Source organism: Lithobates pipiens, unplaced genomic scaffold, assembly GCF_037356315.1.
Source record: "Lithobates pipiens isolate NorthernLeopardFrog02 unplaced genomic scaffold, aLitPip1_a1.2 Scaffold_16, whole genome shotgun sequence".
In the NCBI taxonomy this organism is placed as follows: Eukaryota; Metazoa; Chordata; class Amphibia; order Anura; family Ranidae; genus Lithobates; species Lithobates pipiens.
This window is the reverse complement of record NW_027507748.1, coordinates 504,187,249-504,209,554: the sequence shown is the minus strand read 5'-3', so window position 1 is coordinate 504,209,554 and position 22,306 is coordinate 504,187,249. Positions and strand designations below refer to the sequence as shown.

General features: G+C 38.3%; 1 protein-coding gene across 6 annotated transcripts in view; it reads right to left on the bottom strand.

Annotated features, from left to right (window-relative positions):
• DACH1 (dachshund family transcription factor 1) overlaps positions 1-22,306 on the bottom strand; it is a 427,793-nt gene that overhangs the window by 241,401 nt on the left and 164,086 nt on the right. For all 6 annotated transcript variants that reach the window (XM_077483130.1, XM_077483132.1, XM_077483131.1 and 3 more), the window contains exon 2: positions 1,424-1,539. In XM_077483130.1, the coding sequence (XP_077339256.1) occupies positions 1,424-1,539 (116 nt within the window). The remainder of the gene's footprint in view (positions 1-1,423; positions 1,540-22,306) is intronic.

The following is a 22,306-nucleotide window of genomic DNA, read 5'->3' as shown; positions in this document are numbered from 1 at the left end:
ATTAGGTTTTTACCCAGCTTCCTGCACGCTGGTCCTGAGAGTGAAGGGCCCCTCATCTGGCTATAGATAAGTTGCTCAGCTACCTCTGCTTCATCAGGTACCACCAGCACATAGACATAGACCATCCACGTCTGTCCTCAAAATGGAGTTCACATTGTAATGTACCTACCACTATCATACAACATAGTAGGTGTAGGATTCAGTATGTTTGCTAATTTTGGCAGGAAACTTCTACAGAACATACAAACTCCATGCACTGTGGAACGTGGGAGTTAATCCTTGAACCCAAAACTGTAAGGAAAGCGTGCATAGCCATTGTTTGGCCTAACTGACCAAAGCTGCAAGATCCTTTCACTTCTTAATTATTTGTGGGACACTGAAAACTATTGTACATATATTTGGACTTAGTTCATATCCAAACAATAATAACACAGATTTAAGGGGTAAGACACTCTACTCTAAATGCCTTGCTTGCAATAGTAATATTTATCAAAAACATACATGCATACATCTATGTATGTAACAATACAAAAAGCAGATAGAAAAATAATGTTATGTTTTAATTGCATGTTGTCATTTCCATAGTTGTGTGTTGTGTGTTTGTGTATGTATGCATATATATGCAGCACTACTGACACAGAGTACAAGACACACACAAGTAGATAGAACTCTCAGATAACCTACAGGTATATAGAAAAGATAGGTTTACAGATATATAGAAAAGATCCAAAAAGCTGTGGCACACGTGTAAAGCACTTTATTGCATGAGTTATGGGTTACAATAAGCACAGCAATCTCAGGAAACCATGCCCTTTTACAAGCTCAGATGTGTTGGTTACCTGAGCTTGAAGAGGGTTATGGCTGCCTGACACGGTTATAATAATTGTAACCTGTGATCCATACGTCATGGGACAGTAATCAAAAAGTAGCCTAGAGGAACACAGTCCTGTACATCAATGGCAAAACCATAATAGGTCACTGTTTAGTTATTCTTGCTCTTAGGTGCCTTCTTTTAGTTAAAGCAAACCTGATATAATAATACGTCTGGTTAGTTTTCTTCTTTATTGTTACTGAAACCCAAATCCTAGGCTGATGTGGCATGTAATATAGCTTGCTGGGTCAAGATCTTTGCATTTCTGCTTCCTGAGCCTTACCATTGGAACTGTTCATCAGAATGACAGAATATCTAGGCCTAGGAGGCCAAGAGGGGAAGGCATAGGCTCTCTACCAAGGAAGCTAAGCAGATATTTACATGACCCACAATATGATGGGGGTAGCTCTATGCAAAGGAAACTAACCTGACATGAAGGCACCTGCAGGTGCTTCATTGTGCTCTTTGAAACCTTATGGCTATGCATCCTGCTTTAAGTTCAGTTAGCCTGTTTTTTTTACCAGTCTGTGTTAAAAGCAAAAAGTACTGTACCTGTGGGTGGAATCATTCCAGGAGACATTAAGCCAGGCACACTGTGGGGCATTATATGGGGATTTTCGGGTGAGGTAACACTCTGTGTCCTTTTAGGAGGCCTCCCTGGTCTGGAGCTGAAAGCAGAGAAACATGTGTAAGAAAGAATAAATAAAAATGACTGCCTAAAACATCATTTGGAAGTTGTTTCAAGTGGTAACATGGACTGTAAATAAATTTGTTTCAAGGACGGTTGCTTTTGCAGTTAGATGTAATAGACTTCCATCACTAATTAGATTACATGCTGAATTCATTTTCCTCATTGAAGATCAGCCGCTCCTGATGCATAATTCATAGCCTGTACCTCGTTACCTGCTTCTTCATATTAATATCTATACACAGTTTGAATTGCCTCGTTTGCATATGCTAAAGTTCTGCATGCAGCCTTCAGCATGAAAATTATGCACTAACTTGTAATAATTATTACAGTCAGCCTGCTATTGATTTATGAGACTTTTAAAAACCAAATATGTGTAGTACTTGTAATGAATGATATTTTAAGGTTCTTCAGGAAATTAAAAGGCAATGGCTGCCTTAGGAAATGTTCTGCTTGTTTGATTTAATACTACAGTTAGCTAGGAGGTGGAATGAAAGAGTGATTCAGACCTATAGCACATTTTTCGATGATATGTTTTATTACTTCACACTGCTAGCCTGATATCTAGATGATAAATGACAATACATATCTAACGTGTGAAAAGGTCTTACAATTTCTTTATTTTTTGTCATTTAAAGATTATTCAAGTTATGGTTTAACCCTTTCCCCCTGGAGAATGAGAACACGCTATTACATGTCGCTTTTGCCCCCTCGGTGTACCGTGTAGCATATTCAAAGCCCTGAGCAGGAAAAGGAAAATAAACTGTATACTATCATAGCCATCCCTTGACTCTTAACTCTACTATGACTTAATGCTGTGAGGGTGCACAACCATATCTAGTAGCCCAAACATTTAATTTGCTTAAATTGAACACCTCTTAGTTAGGAAATAACCTTTTGTCCTTTGAGAATGTCAATTAAAAAAAAAATAGGGAAAAAAATACATATTTTATTTGTTTTTGTATTGTGTGGCCCTAAGCAAAGCCTTACACCTAAAGCTGGTGACACCCTCCTCCTTTTACGCCTAAATAGTGAAGTGATCTCCTATTTAGTACATTGTTGGACCTGGCTCTATACTCTTTATGTTACCTACGTGTATATTGTATCTTTCCTTACTCTTCTAATGTGGGAGTATGTAACCTGCTCTGAAACAGTACAATACTAACCCCAAGTATGAACGCTACTCTATTCTGGAATGGTCTTGTGTTACCCGTTTCCTATATGTTGGATCTTGCACACCACTTAATGTATTTTACTGATTGCGGCACTGTATTCTGTGTATTGTTCAATAAAATTTTCTACCCGTTACAAAAAAATCCGGGAGGTTTAGCAGGGACTGTCCAAACTGATCAGTTCATGGACATCCTTGTTTAACAGAAGTCGATCATTGGATGCACATGTTGGTAAATGTTTCCTGTTCAGCAGTGGGTCCTACTATCAAAATATGGGGATTCCTTCATCCATCATGCTCATGCATGCGGATGAAGGAACCTTTCATTCAGCCCATTGGTTGAAGGAAGAAAATGTATAAATAATAAGTCCATGGAAAAAAAATACAAATAATAAGTCCATGGCCAACCTAGAAGCACTATGCAATAGCCTTACAGCATCCATTTTTCAACTTCCAAGAGCATGTGTATAAAATAAGATTGCCACAAACCCAAGGTACCTATACTAAACTTACCCATGCATTTCTTTTCTGACATTTCTCCTCCACTCAGGTATTGCCTATATCAAGCGTGCAAGTCAAACTCAGGGTATACCTGCTTTTTATTTGTACTCTTATATATCCTCACTCCTCCCCATTGCAAACCTCCCCTCCCTATAAAGTCGTGTATCCTGATAAAATTTTGATATGTTACTGTATTGTACACCATACCTGCATACCTGTATCTGTATGTACCTTACTTCCTTGCCAAGTTTACTGCCAGGGTATGCCCGTTTGGCTATGTACCTCTTTTTCTGACTCTTCCTTTCATAATGAAAGTTGAAGTTAAAAAAAAAAAATAAGATTGCCACATAGTAGTAGTTCTTATTCAATATTTAGTAATTAGGGAGGGAAATACACAATTAAAGTGGTTTTAAACTCTGAAAAAAAATCTGCAAGACAAAGGCTGATGAAATTCATAGTTTCACCACAGCTGGAGGGCCGAAGTTGCCTACCCATGCCTTAGATCTAAGCTGTTGCAGAGGTCCCCGCACACTGCTGTGACTGCTGATATGTCTCCTGGAGATGACATTACTCCCGTGCATGCACAAAAGGCCAGTTTCTTCAGTGCACATGTGTCGATGATGTTGGCACATGTGGATACAGTGAATATCTCCTGAACTGTGTCAGTTTAGGAGATATTCATGGTACTTACATGTAAGTCTTAGTATAGACTTACCTGTAGTGAGAAGTGGTTTAACATGGTTTACAAACACTTTAAGGTCCATGCACACGCCCTTAAAAAATGCTGCTTCTACAGGAGTTTTGTGTTTCCTATGTGTCCATGCACATTAGGACGATTAGAGGCATATTTTAAGCTCAACGTTTAGAGACAGGAAAAAAAAAATCCTTCTGGTTCGCGTTTCTCATTGGAGCTTTCTGGCAGAAAAAAAAATGTAAAACTCTCCTAAACGCTCCCTAAACTTTGTAAAAAAAAAAAAAAAAAAAAGAAGCTCTTAAGTGAAGTGAAGTGAAATGAAATGGCGTTTTTTTAAGCTCAGTCTGTAAGAAGCCCAATACCACAAAAGATCCTTTAAATCCATTACTGTAAACTTCATTACTCATTGCTTTATGGAGTGGAGTCTGTCTTTATATCGCTTCCAGCACTTACTCACCGTATCATACATTGCACAACTGTTTTGCTAAATTTTGGCCCATTTTCTAAACCAATAATGAATATAACTGGATAAAATATGCAGCCGGCCAGATCAGATAAACAGTGTGCACTACACTGATACCCTTTATTGTCCAGCACAGCTGAATACAAAAAGTAATACACATCTCATTACACTAACCTATCCAATGACCTGGTCAATGACCTCCAATAAACACAAAGCACTATGAATATATTAGTAGGACAGCATAAAATAGGATAAAACACTTCAAAACTTCCACAGTGAGAAACAAAGATGTAAGCCTCAAAGGGCGAGCTATATATTTAAATGTTTTCCCATACTGGAAATCTGGTTTGAGGAACATCAATGATGTGCTATCACACACATGTCCATAAATTGCACCTTGCTCCTTTTTTTTGTGGCTGGTATTTCTAGTGTATGAATCCATTAGCACCTTTTTAAAACCAAAAAAGATCAAAAGTGAAATAAAAATACATTTCACGAAGAATTGTGTTTCTATTCCAAGAACAGAAATTCATATTCATTCAAACCTACTTTACAGCAATTACTGCATGAATAAATTTAATTTTTCTATTGACTTAGTACCAAATTGGATCCCTGAAAGCTTACAGGATCAAATACATAAAAGATAAACATTTAGCTTAATGACATCAACAGTCAACCAAAAACATCTGTGTTTTACTTTAGAAGTGATCAGAGGATATTCCTTTGTTTACACTAAAGATAATCACAAGGTTTGTATTACTGCATTCAATTTAAGGAAGAAAAAAGAGAACATACAACCTCCAGAGCCCAGAGGCAGCAATATGTTACAAATACAGGATTTCTCTCATTTTATGTTTTGTAACCATGGTAAAACAATAGAACTGAACTTTCCCTGAACCTTCCTTCTATAATGGCCATGGTACATGTTGACCTAGCACGGCAAGTAAGAACCTGATGCTATCGTGCTGACGGCTGCTAATGCTATCAAATTTTTCTGAAACTTTATCAACTCTATTAAAAGATCCGTTTGAATATACCTGATTGCTGGACACAGCTCACCAGGGAATGCTGACATCATACACGCATCCTGTTTCCATGTTAGCCATTTACATAACGAAATGATTAAAACAATGAAGTTTGTTTACCCAAGAAAATTCCATTGAAATATGTAAAACAGAATATCAGAAGATTCGATTGGCCTGTGGATCATTGCAAATCGGATACTTACAGGAACTTCTGAATATGAGCAAGAACATGTTCCTGATCTGCCAGGGATTCCTAAATTCATGAATCTCTACAGTCTCAAAAAATCCGATCCAATCTGGCACAATCATATTCAAGAATCTTAAGAAATATGATTTGTTAAAAAGGATCTGTTTCAGATAATCTACTGATTTGCAATGATTCGAAGATTTGTCTGACAATCTGTAGGAGTAAACATGTTTATACAGTGCATCCAGAAAGTATCAACATCGCTTCACTTTTTCCACATTTTGTTATGTTACAGCCTTGTTCCAAAATGGATTAAATTCATTACGTTCTTCAAAATTCTACAATCAATACCCTAATGACAACATGAAAGAAGTTTGTTTGAAATCTTTGCAAATGTATTAAAAATAAAAAATGAAAAAAAAATCATGTACTTAAGTATTCACAGCCTTTGCTTAAAACTTTGTTGAAACACCTTTGGCATCAATTACAACCTCAAGTCTTTTTGAGTATTATGCTGCAAACTTGACACACCTATTTTTGGGCAGTTTCTCCCATTCTTCTTTGCAGGACTTCTCACGCTCCATCCGTTTGGATGGGGAGCGTCGGTGCACAGCCATTTTCAGATTTCTCCAGAGATGTTCAATCGGGTTCAAGTCTGGGCTCTGGTTGGACCACTCAAGGACATTCACAGAGTTGTCCTGTAGCCACTCCTTTGTTATCCTGGCTGTGTGCTTAGGGTCGTTGTCCTGTTGGAAGATGAACCTTTACCCCAGTCTGGGGTCCAGAGCACTCTGGAGCAGGTTTTCACCAAGGATGTCTCTGTACTTTGCTGCTTTTATCTTTCCCTCAATCCTAATTAGTCTCCCAGTTCCTGCCGCTGAAAAAACATCCCCAAAGAATGATACTGCCACCACCATGATTCACTGTAGGGATGGTATTGACTGGGTAATGAGCGGTGCCTGGTTTCCCCCAGACATAATGCTTTTCATTCAGGCCAAAGAGTTCAATCTTTGTTACATCAGACCAGAGAATTTTGTTTCTCATGGTCTGAGAGTCCTTCAGCTGCTTTTTGGGCTGTCATGTGCCTTTACTGAGGAGTGGCTTCCATCTGACCACTCTACCATACAGGCCTGATTGGTAGAGTGCTGCAGAGATGTTTTTTTCTTCTGGAAGGTTCTCCTCTCCCCACAGAGAAATGCTGGAGCCCTGTCAGAGTGGCCATCAGGTTCTTGGCCGCCTCCCTGACTAAGGCCCTTCTCCCACGATTGCTCAGTTTGGCCGGGTGGCTCACTCTAGGAAGAGTCCTGGTGGTTTCAAACTTTTTCCATTTATGGATGATGGAGGCCACTGTGCTCATTGGGACCGTCAATGCTGCAGAAATGTTTCTGTACCTTTCCCCAGATCTGTGCCCTGATACAATCCTGTCTCGGTCTACAGACAATTTCTTGGACATGATAGCTTGGTTTGTGCTCTGACATGCACTAACTGCGGAACCTTATATAGACAGCTGTGTGCCTTTCCAGATCTTGTCCAATCAAATGAATTTACCACAGGTGGACTCCAATCAAGTTGTAGAAACATCTCAAAGATGATAAGTGGAAACAGGATGCACCTGAGCTCAATTTTGAGTGTCATGGTAAAGGCTGTGAATACTTATGCACATGTCATTTTTTTTATTTTTAATAAATTAGCAGATTTCAAACAACTCCTTTCATGTTTTCAATGGGTTATTGTTTGTAGAATGTGGAGGAAGATAATGAATTTAATCCATTTTGGAATAAGGCTGTAACATAACAAAATGTGGAAAAAGTAAAGTGCTGCAAACACTTTCTGGATGCACTATATAAGGATTATTTTATAAAACCACATATTGTATCTATAAATGCATAAAACTGCTTATTAATGTGGAACTATGGTAATTTCCACTCCAGCACTGTGGTGTTCTGGAGCTTCCATACTGGCTGCTGACATCTTCAGCTGGTCTTCTTCTGGGTACTGATCTGCAACCATTTTCATTGGCTGGGCCAAGATTACATCACTCCAACGCACGCGAAGGATTGCATGCACCTTGGCAGATGCTAAAAATGTACACTGAGCTGTGTGTGCACAGTTCAGTGTACAGCACAGACAGGCAGGTGAGCAGCGTTAATGTCTCTCCTGCATTAAAAACCTGCCTGTTTCCTTTTCTTTTTTAACCACTTCAATACCGGGCACTTAAACACCTTCCTGCCCAGACCAATTTTGAGCTTTCAGCGCTGTCGCACTTTGAATGACAATTGCGCGGTCATGCTACACTGTACCCAAATGAAATTTTTATCATTTTTTTCCCACAAATAGAGCTTTCTTTTGGTGGTATTTGATCACCTCTATGGTTTTTATTTTTTGCGCTACAAATAAAAAAATACCGAAAATTAGGGAAAAAAAAATATGTTTTTTTGTTTCAGTTTCAAAACTTTGTAAATAAGTACGTTTTCTCCTTCACTCATTGGCACAGATGGGGCTACACTGATGGGCACTGATAAGGCGGCACTGATGGGCACCAATGATGTGGCACCAATGAAGTGGCACTGATGAGTTGGCATTGATGGACACTGATATGTGGCACTGATAGGTGGCACTGATGGGCACTGATAGGCGGTACTGATGGGTGGCACTGATGGGCGACACGGATGGGCATGGATGGGCGGCACAGATGGGCATGGATAGGTGGCACAGATGGGCATGGGTGGGCAGATAGGCGGCACAGGTGGGCACTGATAGGCGGCACAGGTGGGCACTGATAGGCGGCACAGGTGGGCACTGGTAGGCGGCATTGTATTATGTTATACTGCACTAATGGATGCCAATCAGTGCCAAACAATAATGCATGCCAATCAGTGATGCCCATTGTGGGCACTGATTGGCATCCATTATGGGCACTGATTGGCATCCATTGTGGCACTGACTGGCATCCCTGGTGGTCTAGGGAGGATTACCTTTTGCTGGGCATCCCTGGTGGTCTGGTGGCGTCCCTGGTGGTCCAGTGAGGGCATCCTCGGGGGGCTGTGCTGATAATCGATCAGCACAGACCCCCCCTGTCAGAGGAGCAGCCGATCGGCTCTCCTTTACTCGCGTCTGACAGACGCGAGTGAGGAAAAGCCGATCACCGGCTCTTCCTATTTACACTGTGATCAGCCGTGATTGGACACCCCGCAACAACTATCGTCGCGATGCGCGCCCGCAGGGGCGCGCAGCGGCTCATAATCCTGATCACGTCATATGACGTCCGGTCAGGATTATGCAACCACTTTGCCACCGTCAATTGCCTATAGGGCGGGCGGCAAGTGGTTAAATACAGTTGCACTTTAATTTTTCTGGGTAAAAATACTAGAGATTGTTGATTCAGGGAATATCCAGCTGCCTGCTGGGGATCAGGAAAGTTTTTTTTTCCCCTGCTGAAGCAAATTGGACCATGCTTTGTAGGGGATTGTTCCCTTCCTTTGGATCAACTGTGGGTAAAGGGTTCTGTACATGGAGGTTTTCTATTTATTTTCATTTTTGTATTTTTTCTACTGGTTTAGATGGACTGGCTTCTTTTTAAACTTTGCTATGCAACTTACCTGCAACTGTGTAAAAAAAAAATATTGATTCTCTTTTAATATGAAGGTATTTGGGGGTTCTAGTTATAATTTAAAATGTTACAATGTTTACATTTTGTTGGTTTTTGGTTGAACATTGAGAACGTTTTAAATAGCCATATATAAATTTGTGGTATTGTGTGAAATGTAAGATGTTTAGAGATGCAGCCATTTGGGAATCTTGCTCTTATTACAATAATCCCAATAAGGTTGTACAATTACAATTTATACAATTTATAATTTTAGTTTTCTGTTACAAATGTTTGCTAATCTATTGTTAATTGCTTTATTTATTTTAGCATTGTAAAAATGAATAACCGTGGGGTCAATAAAATTAGATTTAGATGGTGTTAGGAAAGCTAATATGAGAGCTTTGATGACTATAAAAGTGTCAATTACTGATCAACATAACATTCTAAACAATTCTTATTATGACGTTTACATCTATCAACAGCAAATAAGTTAATTTATCAAGTTCATAGATTTGGTTGTACTTTTGCTTGAGTAACTAACATTTCTTGTAAAGAAAATTAGGAAAATCCACAATCAACATTTCAAAAGAAATTACCTTTACCAAAAAAAAAAAGGTAAAACCTGACATCTGTCTGCCCAAAAATCCACAAGATGAAAGATTGTTCACACTGGAGGAAATACATTGAGGCTGATTTATTAAAGGGGTGAGAATCTTCACACAATTTATTTCAATTATCCAAAACTGACATGTCAAAGCAGTAATGATGGTATGGTAATTGGTCTGGGAGTAGACAAGGGGGATTGTACTTTGGCATGTTGAGAAAGCTACACTTTTTTTCTTTGCAGCAGTTCAGTATCATTACTGGTCTTGTCCTTACCATTACCCTGTGACTGAACAGTGAAAGGGGAAACAGCAGGCTTATCTTTCTGACACTCTGCTGTCTCCTCCTATCAGCATACTCCTTGCACTGCAGCACAACTGACTGGCTCCATCACCTCTCACCGTCTAAATGCTTTTGTACCGAAGCTAATACCAGGTCACGTTTAAGTACTTACACTGCCTGTGTTAAAAGATACATTCAATTATCTACTGATGAATACCAGCTACATTAATTGGTGTATTTTTCATCTGCCTGGAATTCAGCTTTAAAGGGCATACAGGTTTGTATTATAGTAGTGCAGGCCTTATGCAATAAAATGCCAGCCTGCACACTTATGTAGTCGGTTGTTTTTTTTTTTTGTTTTTTGTTTGTTTTTTCAGAGAATAAAAGAAAGAAAAAATATGTAACTTAAAATATTTCAGGTTTGGAACATACCATTTTGGTGTATTTAAACTGTATCTAAAGCAGAAACTTCTATTTTAGTTTTGGATAGAGTGATGATTGGTCAGAATCCTTGTCAGATTTTTACCGCAATCCTTGTCCCTGCTGAGGAAATTCACCCACTATATTTGTCCTGAAAACTGGCACAAAAAGAATGAACAAATATATAATTTTGGGTTGTCACCATTGGGGATGAACACCAGGTTCCCACTCCCATTCGTGTTTGACCTGAACCCAGACGGCTCGCCCACCCAACAATTTGACCAAAATGGGCCAGTTCCCCCACCTGGACAGCCTGTTTGTATAAAGACTGGCTGGAGATCAAGAGTAACACCACTGACCAAATATTTGGTAAAGTCATAGTCCCCATCTGGTTTGTTTACAAACAGAAGCCAACCAGGGATCTGCCATTTGTGACAGAGAAGCAGACATGGCAGCATTATTGAGTGTCGGATCATCAAGATGGCATGATTAATGTCAATCTACATTACTCAATGACATGATTGATGCTGGATTTACAGCAACAGTATTTACCTTTTTCAAGTAAAGGACCATGTTGTGATATTAATGTTTTTATTTAACTGTTATATTGCAATGAGTAATGATGAGTATTTATGTGCCATATACTAATTCCCCTTGGGGAACCTGGATACATGGGGGCCTCTTTTTGTAAAGAGGACTTCCAGATTTTGATAAGTTCCCTCTCCACAAACCACCATATCCCTTTTGCAGCACAAGATGTTGGGATGAGGTTCCCTGGTCAACTTAACATGGGGAACAGGTGCCTTGCAAGTGAATGGGAGGAAACTTTGCTGTCCTCCTTGCAAGATACCCTTCCAATGCTGAAAGCATGAGGCCTAGTATGGTTCAGGAGGAGAGGTTGATTGAAATACAAGTTATTGAAATAATTTTATTGGAAAGTTTTGAGTAATATCTTATGATTTAAATCCAGTGTCAACCACATCGTTCAACCAGCGTCAATCACGATGACCTGCCATCCAATGAAGTAGCCCCACCCTCACAATGACCCATCATCAACCTTGCCCAAATACAAAATGACAGATCCAAGGCACCCCCCCACACTTTGTTTACAAATGGAAGCCACCTGGTTATCTGTCATTTATCAACAGTAGTTTTATTTTTAATATCATTTTAAAGAGTTTATTTAAATGGCTCTGGAAAATTCATGTTAAGATTTATGGCATCTGCCAAGCATGTCAGGCTCAATTCACACTGACACGACATGTGCTATGACTTAGAAAAAGGTTCCTGCACTACTTTTAGTGTGACTCCAGCAAGACTTGCATTGACTTCTGTTATAGAAGTCATATGCCAGTCGTGCCAAAGTCGCAATGGGATGTCAGCTTCAAAGTCACATGACTGTCAGGGGAGAGGAGACATATTATGTTTTCCTGCTAAGTAGGAACAATTTTCTGTCTCCTCCTCTAGTCAGCCACACTCCCCCCCACAGTTAGAACACATCTAGGGCACACACGTAGCCCCTTGATAGCCACCTAGTGTTAACCCCTTCCCTGCTAGTGACATTTATACAGTAATCAGTGGCTATTTTTAGCTCTGATCACTGTATAAATGTCAATGGTCCCAAAAAAGTGTCTCATCTGTCTGCCGCAATGTCACAGTCCCGATAAAAGTTGCAGCTCACTGGCATTTGTAGTAAAAATAAATGAATAAAAATGGCATTAATCTATCCCTTATTTTGTAGACGCTATAACTTTTCCACAAACAAATCAATATACGTTTATTGCGTAGAAGAATACATATCGGCCTAAACTGAAGAAGAAATGCGTTTTTTTTTTAAAAATGGGGGGATATTTATTATAGCAAAATGTAAAAAAATATTGTTTGTTTTTTTCAAAATTGTCACTTTTTTTGTTTATAGTGCAAAAAATAAAAACCGAAGAGCTCTATTTGTGGGAAAAAAAGTCTCTTGACCGCGCAATTGTCAGTTAAAACGATGCAGTGCCATATTGCAAAAAAATGGCCTAGTCATTAAAGGGGCAAATCTTCCGGGGCTGAAGTGGTTACGTTTGAAAATTAGCCTTGAAAAGGGCCAGAACAAAACAATAAAATTGAGATTCCATAGACTTCAACATGGGTCAGCAATTTGTTCAGGGTTCACAGACTTCCTACGGGATTGTTGAACCTCCTACCAAACTTTGCTTGATTGGCTCATTACTGGTAAATAGTCAAGGAATAAAGGGAAAATGTTCACATGGGGACACTTGTGACAAGATAGGATTTCCTCCTTTTTGAAAGATTGTTTCATACATCCTGTTGTTTCTACCATACAGGGAGTGAAGGCACGCTAGGACACAAGTATCAAAAAACAAAATGTGACAGGGATTTAAACCCTTCCCTAAACCGTTCACAACAACAATAAAAAGTTTTGGATTTGGATATACTTTAACCTTTCTTTATAGCTTGTTAGCCTTGTCACTTTTTAAATGTTGACCTAATTAATTTAATCATTAATACATCAGGTCATTAAAGTGTTTTTTTTTTCATTCATTCATTTATTTTTTCTTCCATTTCTTTTTTGTCCTTTCTTTACTTTGTATATTGTTTTAGATATTATAATACTCACATCACAGTCTGCACAAGTGTCTCAAATATCCTTTCTAATTTGCTATGCAAGAAAAGAGTGCTACAAGAAGCATATCAAATGCTACTTGAGTAAAGGTACAGTAATCAGTATAGTATGTGTATTCATTGCCACTGGGAGAAGAAAATGATGAGTCACTCTAATTGTTATAGCTGGTATAGACAAAAACTTCTCCAATCACTTATAAAACAAGGACCTTAAATGTCACAGCCCTCTTGAACTTGGATCAGAGAATTCAAAGCATGCAGTACAGCTGAATTAGAATGAATATAGTAAAACTATCACAGGATCTTCACGATGAATATTAAAGCTTCACCAAAGTCATAAAACCATGGCATATATACAGCATAAGAGATATTGAAGTTTGAAGTTTATGAAAAATACACAGTTTAATGTAAGGAAACATTTCATAACCAGAATCTAATGCCCTCTACACATGGGCAGACATTCTAACGACAAAATCCGTATGATTTTTTCAGACAGATTTTGTCTCAAACTTGTCTTGCATACACACGGTCGCACAAAGTTGTCGGAAAATACAATCGTTCACAACGAGGTGACATACAACACGTACGACGGGACTATAAAGAGGGCAGTAGCCAATAGCTTCCGTCTCGTAATTTATTCTGAGCATGCGTGGCACTTTGTCTGTCGGAATTGTCTACACACGATCAGATTTTGTTGTTGGAAAATTTTAGATCCTGCTCTCAAACTTTGTGTTGGAAATTCCAATGGAAAAAGTCAGATGGCGCCCGCACACGATTGGATTTTCCAACAAGATCCGATCGTACATTTTCCGTCGGAAAGTCCAACCGTGTGTACAGGGCATTAGAATTAGTGCCACTGAAGGGACGGTGTATTTTGTATTTAGTAGTTTTACACCCAGAACCAAAAATCTATTGCAGATAATTCTTCAATTCTTAGATGTGGTAGCTGCATTCATTTTTTTCTTTAGGATTTTTCTCTGTTTTCACCTGGTGATCTAGCCAGTAACACACCTCCTGTATTAGAGTGCCTCCACTCTGGATGAAGGAGCACAGGGGTACCTTTGGATAGCAGCAATGTCAGTCTGGAGGAATGTTAGATGGACTAGCAGATTTAAATACACAAACAAACTGAAGTTGAACTCCAGCTAACACTTTATAATTAGTTACAGAAGTTTTTTGTCCTTTTGTGATAAAGATTTTACACAGATAAATTATAGCTGATCATTGTGAGCACCCCTCTCACTGGTAAATGGCTTGGCTCAACCCTGTAACTGTAAGAAAATTGGTTCTTTTGAAAAACAGCAAAATTAATACCAGACGAATATATAAAGAAAGCTTATAAAAGAAAATGTATGTAGTCATCACATCTATGAATTGGTAAGCTGAAGTATAATAAATGTTTGCTTTTGGGGTTAATACCACTTTAAATTTTGGCTCACATTAGCGCAGCTGTAGCATGATGCATTTTTCAATGCGACTTTGCATGTTTCTGGGGTGTTTTTGACACATTTTTCATGCTTTTTTTGTAGGAGAAGAAGGCTGGATTGTATACAGAAGACTCTACCAAAAATCACATTTACATGGCTTTTACAGTACATATGTTTATGGTGTGTTTCCATTAAAATCTATAGGCCTAAAATCATGCTGCTACTGCACCAAAGTAGCACCTGAACCTTTTCAAAAAACATACTGAAGCCGCACTGCATTGATGTGAATGGGCACCATAGAGAATAATGTAATTTCCATAGTTGTGCAGTGAAGCGCAGCAGCAATTTTTAAAACAGTTCTCAGAACCAATCCCTGCAGTCTCTTAAAATCAGATCCATCCCGTTTTGCCTTCTAAGATTTGTAAATGTTTTCACTAATTGGCTTTCATAGGGTTACATTTTTATCTTTTTTTAAGTAACATTATCGAAATTGGTTTCTGCTACGTTTGTACAAATCTCCAAGATGGATAGTTGTAGTTAGTTTAGTAATTTTGTTCTAAATAACATTTTTAGGTAGTTTTCTTCTTCTTTTTTTTTTTTGGTGGGGGGGGGGGGGCAGGGCAGAAGTCCCATTGTACTGAGACAAATCCAATGGGCATGTAAAGAGCATATGTACAAAAATGTGTCCCCACCCTCCTACACAATCTTTCCCTCCCCGAATAACAAATCCCAGTGGTGACCAGTGAACTGTACTGTAGATATATTTTTATTTTACTAGTGGCTTCTTTATTCTTCCTTTTTATCACTTCATTTGCATAAATAGCAAAAACAGGCTTTCGTTATTATTGTGATAACCACATTTTTTTCTTCCATCTGGGAGGTGAGACAGCCTATAACCCACCAATAGTGTAAAATTTCTTCTGTGGTTTCTTTTTTCTAGAAAGACGTTAGAAATTCTGGTAAAAACTACAGTGAAGTTTTGTGCCAAATAAATTAAAGCCCTTTTTATAATTGTAGTTTTTTCTCGTTTTTCTTTTTTTTTTTTTTTTTTTTTTTAAATGGGAGCTGTGAAAATAAAAAAAATAAAAAAAGTACAAAAACAAAAATATGGTTTGTACATGAATAACTAACTTAAAAAAAAAACTGTAAAAAAGAGAAGAAGAATTACCAGATGAGAGAGTTAATAACAACTGATAAAAAGTTAGTAGGGGGTTAACATGGCAAAAACCTTACACAAAATACATTGTTACAATGTTTTCACAATGCATTCATGAAAAAACCCTGCCAACACTGTTTTCAGAGGTCATTCATACAGAAGCACTAACAGCAGCTCCTGATAGAGTGGGCTCAGCTTCCAAACTGACAGTGGAGCCATGGAGTCTACAAAGGGAGAGATACTTTCCCCCAGAATGTTTAGCTGAGCTGTAATTTCACAGACAACCCCATTCAAAACTGAACCAATTCCCCCAACCACACATTCGCAATGGATGGGGGAATCCTCCCCACTCCGCTATTGTATTCTGACAGTGAGGAGACCCCCCTCCCTATCACAATACTGAACTGAGAAAATTGCAACCCTTCAATCTAATCCACCTTTACGGTCCCTGGCCCACCCTATTCATTCATTGGATTTCCATTCGTTCAACCATGAATGGTAAGAATCACATAAGTCTCCAGTAGGTAGGTCTATATTCAAATGCTACCTGTCTTGGAAAACCTATCCCTCCAGGCTGAGATCCTCCCAGAAACACATTTTGATACTTGCATGACTCTTCCTAAGAGCTAGCCAATGGCTTACATCCAACTGAGAGCTCTTGAAAGAACTAAAGAGTGCTCTGATGTTTTCAGGAAACTATGTACTCCACTCTACTGGCCTTATCACCAGCTATGATCTGTCTGCATGGCATAGAGAAGCACAGAGACCTAGTGATAATGACATTGGGTCTAAAAAAAAAGCTACAGATTGACGGTTTTATTTAAAAAGTAGTATTAGCATGTTGATGAAATGGGATAGAGGGGGGGGGGGGGACCGGGGAAAGGAAAATATAAGCTAATTAATCTTCGGCTTTCATTTTCTGTGCTTTGACACTTAGCATAAGCTAATATATTTATTTATTTTTTCTGATGGCTACTCATCTGATTCTCTGATTTTGCAACTGCTAGAAAATGTTGTCATTGCTGCCTAATACATTTACAACAATTCTTCTTAAACAGAGTATTGGCCAAAAAAACTTAAAGCTATCTAATTTTCCATCTAAGCTACGGGTATGAAGCTGGAAATGTAGAAGTAGCACTTTTGTAATCCTGTCTAAAATCACATTTTATATTGCTGTAATAAACAATCTAGCTTTTAAATCCTTCATGGATGCACTGAGGAATTTCCTTGGCTGTATCAGAGCTACATAAATACCTATGTTTAAATCTTTAAACTTTAGAGTTTGAATCTACCATCATGCCAGGCATCACCTAATTAGCTCAATTTAACAGATGATTTAAAGATTACTTTGTATATATAATTCAAAATGTGCTTAGCATATAAAATTGACTGGTTCAACAGTTCAAATACACCCAAATGTCTCCAAGTCCCTTACTGGATCATTGGAATTAATGCTTGGCTGATAACTTTAGTGAATTGAGGAAATAGTAGCTGACTGAAGCAAAACAGTAAAGCCTGGAATATTCTTACAGAGTCAAATACATTAACTGCAAATCTGAATGGGACAATAAAGAACCACAAATACAAAATCCAATGTTTTTTTTTTGTTTTTTTTTGTCTTTTTAAAAGCAGCTCTGTTTTTTTTTTTTTTTTTTTTTTTTTTTTTTAATATGAAGGGGAAAATGCATTCAAATGTTAAAAATACATCAGTGGGAAGTTATGTTTATGACATGGTAAATTATAAGCTTATCTTGGAGTGCACTCAGAAATATTTAGAACATTTTAGTTATATGTTTTTTATCTTAGAGGATGGATATTTATGTTACGTTTATTATATGGGTAGGTTAATATTACTATGAAATGCGGCAAAAATTGGATCGGCAACTAATTTTGATTCCACAAATCAATATAGCATATCAAAAAAAGTTTCATTGCCTCAGATATGAGCAGATGTGTTTTCTAGGTGCCATTTCAAGTGGTGTCAAAGATAAATTCTAGGTATGGATATTGTATACACAGTAATATTGGTCCTGGTCCAACTTGTATGTATATAGCATACCTGGCCAATGCCTCTGGAAGCTGAAAATCACTGAAGTAGACTCCGGTACTTTAGTCATCTCCACTTGCTTGCAGATCCCCTGTCGAGCAGCTGCTTTGCTGCAGTGTGAACACAGGAGGTCAGCGTGGGTATCACTCAGAGAATATTTTGCCTTTTATAAATGAATGCAAATTGTTCTCTGATTAAACTAGGCACAGAACATGATGTCACCATCCCACTTCTGTGTCTTGTCCAATGCAAAGCATTTTCTGAATGGTGCTGTGCCAAGCACCTGGGCTTTTAGCAGGGCAGCCGCTCCAGACAAGATCAGGAAGCAAGTGGAGATCACTGGAGTAGCAGTATCTACTACAGTACTTTCCAGCTTGCATTGACACCCACCAGGTATGGTATATACATAGTTACAATCGCCAAAGCTGGGCCAATGTAACTATGTACAAAATATCCATATCTGGAAATCTTCTTTAAGGCTTCCTGCTTAACACAATAGGTGGAGAAATTGGTCTAGTCCAATATTACAAACCCTTGCACAGAATTAGCAGTCTGTTAAGAACACTGACACTTTGCACGCCAAAGTGGCTTAAGAGGCCAATACATAGATGATGGTCAAATAAAAAAGACCTATGTGCAGTCACTAAAGGGTCCCTGACTTTGTTCCTGGGTTCAGAAGTATCATTTGGATGTATGTATGTAAATCTGCCACAGATCTGGTTTTGGGTTAGTGAGTCTGAAAGTAGGGAAGTGAGAAGAAGAAGGAAGAGGAAGAAGCCAGGCAACTAACATTTTCAGAAGAAGATCAGCAATGGGAGCATCAAAGTTTTTCTCAGCCCAAGTTACTTTTAACTGTACTATTTTTTTTTTTTCTGTGGAATGAAAAAAAACACATCTAGGAATTAGAGAACTAATCTTCAAATAAAAGTTGATAACATAATACTGTTGTTGCAATTCAATGGCCTGATAATCATACCAATCAATAGGTCTACACTTCACACTGCCCTGCTGAGCTTTTGCTAAAGTGCAGCTAACTTTTTTTGTATGGAATAGCTATGCTTTCACATAGACTTTCTATGAGGTCCAGCGTTATAGGTGCAGTTTCAGAAAGCGCACCAAAGATACAGTTTTCGTGCGCTTTCTGAAACTGCACCAAAACCACGGAACATCATAGAAGCCCAAGGGAAAGTGGAGATAACCTGTTTTTTTTTTTGTACGGAATAGCTATGCTTTCCCGTAGACTTTCTATGAAGTCCAGCAGTATTGGTGCAGTTTCAGAAAGCTCCCCAAAACTGTATCTTTGGTGTGCTTTCTGAAACCACACCAAAACCATGGAACATCATACAAGCCCAAGGGAAAGTGCAGATAACCTGCACGACAGCTGCGGGTTAGCTGCATTTTCCCCATAGTGCGGTGAGACCACACTGGGGCAGTGTGAAGTCACCCTAAGAATGCATGGCTTCGGTAGATGAATTAAAATAATCATACAGTGAGTGGGGTCACTGATCTCTATGAATGACAAAAGAAGTGTCAGGACAGCCTAAAGACAACCACAGTCGGGAAGTGGGAGCAACCAACAGGCCCTAGGTTGAAACCTAAGATATACTATCAGTCTTAGATTAACATATATTCATTTGATAACTAGCACTGAGATGACATTATTTTGCATCCTAAAAAAACAAAAAAAAATTGGATTATCCTTTAGAATCTCTTAAATATGGCACACAACTATTTGGGTATCAAGTAAAGCAGTGCCTATCCAGCTTGACCATTACAGAAAAGTGGTAATCTTTACTGGGGCCTAAATGTTTGTTCATGTAGCTGAAAAAAAAAAAAATGTTAACATCACAAGCTGCTGAATAAGAACAAAAAGCTAGGAAATCAGTCTCCAGTAAATTTCCAATGTCTTTTAAGAGATTGATTGCATTCCTGACAACTGTAGGTATTTGCTGTCCCATTTATTTTACAAGACACAGAACACAAACCTCCTAGTGAGAATGTGAACAATGCCAAAAGAAAGCTATTGAATGGATAAATCTATAGTGGCATATTTACCTCTACATTGCATAAAATGTTTTGTTGGCAAGTGGGTTTGCCTAAAGAACAAACGTTTTACGTACCCAACCAAATCGCCAATCGAGGGGCATAAAATTTGAAGTCGACACTGCCCTTTAAAATCCCTTTAACTTGAATTCTCTAATTGTTCCTTCACTTTATCTCTCTGTACCAGAAAGTAAATAAATTAACAAAATAGCTTTTATCGCACAGAATAACCTTTTAACTGAGGGATTATCTGTGGTTTATTTTTCATTTCTTTCACTGCAGATAGCAGTTCATGCCTCATTGATTAGTTTGCTGAGGTGGTGACCAGAAATGAAAACAAGGTCTTTTAGAAATTGCCAGGACCCATAAAAATAAAGGAAAAAGAAAAACATAGCAAAACACGGCATAGCTTCTATGCTTTATATTTTCAAAATGCACTTTTCAAGATTCGCTGAGTCAAGGGTCAGAAAAGGTTCATTTAGTTTTGTCAGTGTGTGGCAGGAAGTAATTCCAATATAGCATTCTAAAGGGTCATCTCTTTGATTTGTTTTTCGCTTTTTATTTCTCTAATACAGTATGCCTGCATTTAACTAGCTACTGCACCAGAGACTCTTCACAATCCCCTAGAGACAATTGCTGATATATTCTGTATAGTTAGAGGACAAACCCCAGTTAAGACAATTTAGTAATTTTGCATAAAAAATAAGGTCTATAGTATTTAGCCCAATTAGACATTGTAGCACTTTGTGTTATGCAGAATAATGTTGGCCAATATTTCAAGATGCACGTGGTAGAAATACATTCTCTCCGCGTCTGGAAATCTATTCATTTCAATGCAAGGTATTGAACAGAAGTTGCTTACATCCCCCCTCCACTCCTAACCCCCCTCCCAAAAAAATATATTTTTAGCAATGTTCACCAATTTATACCAACACCTCTCTCTCTTTCTCTCTGTGGAATGTATACATTTATATTCTCATTCTAATTGCACAATTCATTTTATTATACTTATTAATAAAATAACTGTCCATGAGAATGATTTCATACTTTGCAGGAAGCATACCCTACTCCAGCCTTTTTCAACCAGGGTGACCAGGCACCCTGGGGTGCCTTGAGGATTCTTCAGGGTGCCTTGGCAAAATACCTAAAAATTGATCAAAAATTGTATACAAGCCAGCAGGTGGATCAAGTCTAACTTTTAGTTACAAAGTCTTGGGTTTTCATTATGCACCATTATGACTTTCTAGTCACAGGCATCCTAACAACCAATCACATCATCAGTTGATAGGGAGGATGTCTGTTGCATCCACAGCATCCTTGTTTGACCCTCCTCTGCCTCTCTCCCTCATAACTGGAGTCAAATTAGCTGACTGATGGAGAGAAATTGAGGAAGAGAAACACTGGAATACTAGTCAGTACCAGTATACAAAAGTGTATTTGCTTTGGAAAAAAGAATCACCTTTCCCATTAGGTGTCCTACGTGTAGATATTGCTGCATTATGTAAAACTATTAGAATTGCTTTTTACATTTTAGAATTGGGTGCCGCGGGACTGTCCACAACTTTAAAACGTGCCTTGAGATTGTGTATAATTTTAATTTTAAAGGGTGCCTTGACTGAAAGAACGTTGAGAAACACTGGGCCAAGTGGTTAGCACTTCCACCTAGCAGTACTAGGTTCAAATCCCAACCATGACGCTACCTGTCTAGAGTTTGCATGTTCTCCCTATGCCTGTGTGGTTCTGCTCTCACACTCTAAAGACATGTTGGTAGGTGAAGTGGCTCCTGTCTAAGTTGGTCCTAGTGTGTGTGTATGCATGTGAGTTAAAGATCTTAGATTGTAAGCTCCTTGATGGCAGGGACTGATCTGAATGTACAAAACTTATGTGAAGCACTGAGTGAATTTGACAGCACTATAGAAGTACCTGTAAAAAATCAGTGGTGTGATGTCCATTCTTATCACTGCCAGGGCAGGTTCACACTTGTGCCAAGAACTGCATTTTTTGCGCAGAAGCACTGAAAACAATATATATTTTATGTACTCAGTTCATATATATATATTATTGTAAGCTCTCCTGAGCAGGGCCCTCTTAATCCTCTTGTATTTTATTGTATTATAACTATATTGTCTCCCTTTTATTTTGTAAACTGTAAGCTATATAAATCCTGTATAATAATAATCAAATAATAATAATCATCAAAATAATATATATATATATATATATATATATATATATATATATATATATATATATATATATATATATATATATATATATATATATATATATACATATATATACACACAGTGGAACCTTGGATTATGAGCATAATCGGTTCCAGGAGGATGCTTGTAATCCAAAGCACTCCTCACATATCAAAGTGAGTTTCCCCACAGAAGTCAATGGAAACGAAGATAATTTGTTCCGCATTGACTTCTAATGCATGTTGCCAGAGGTGGGGGGCGCCAGAGAGCATTTCCGAGTGTTTCTGAGTATTTCCGAGTGATTCCG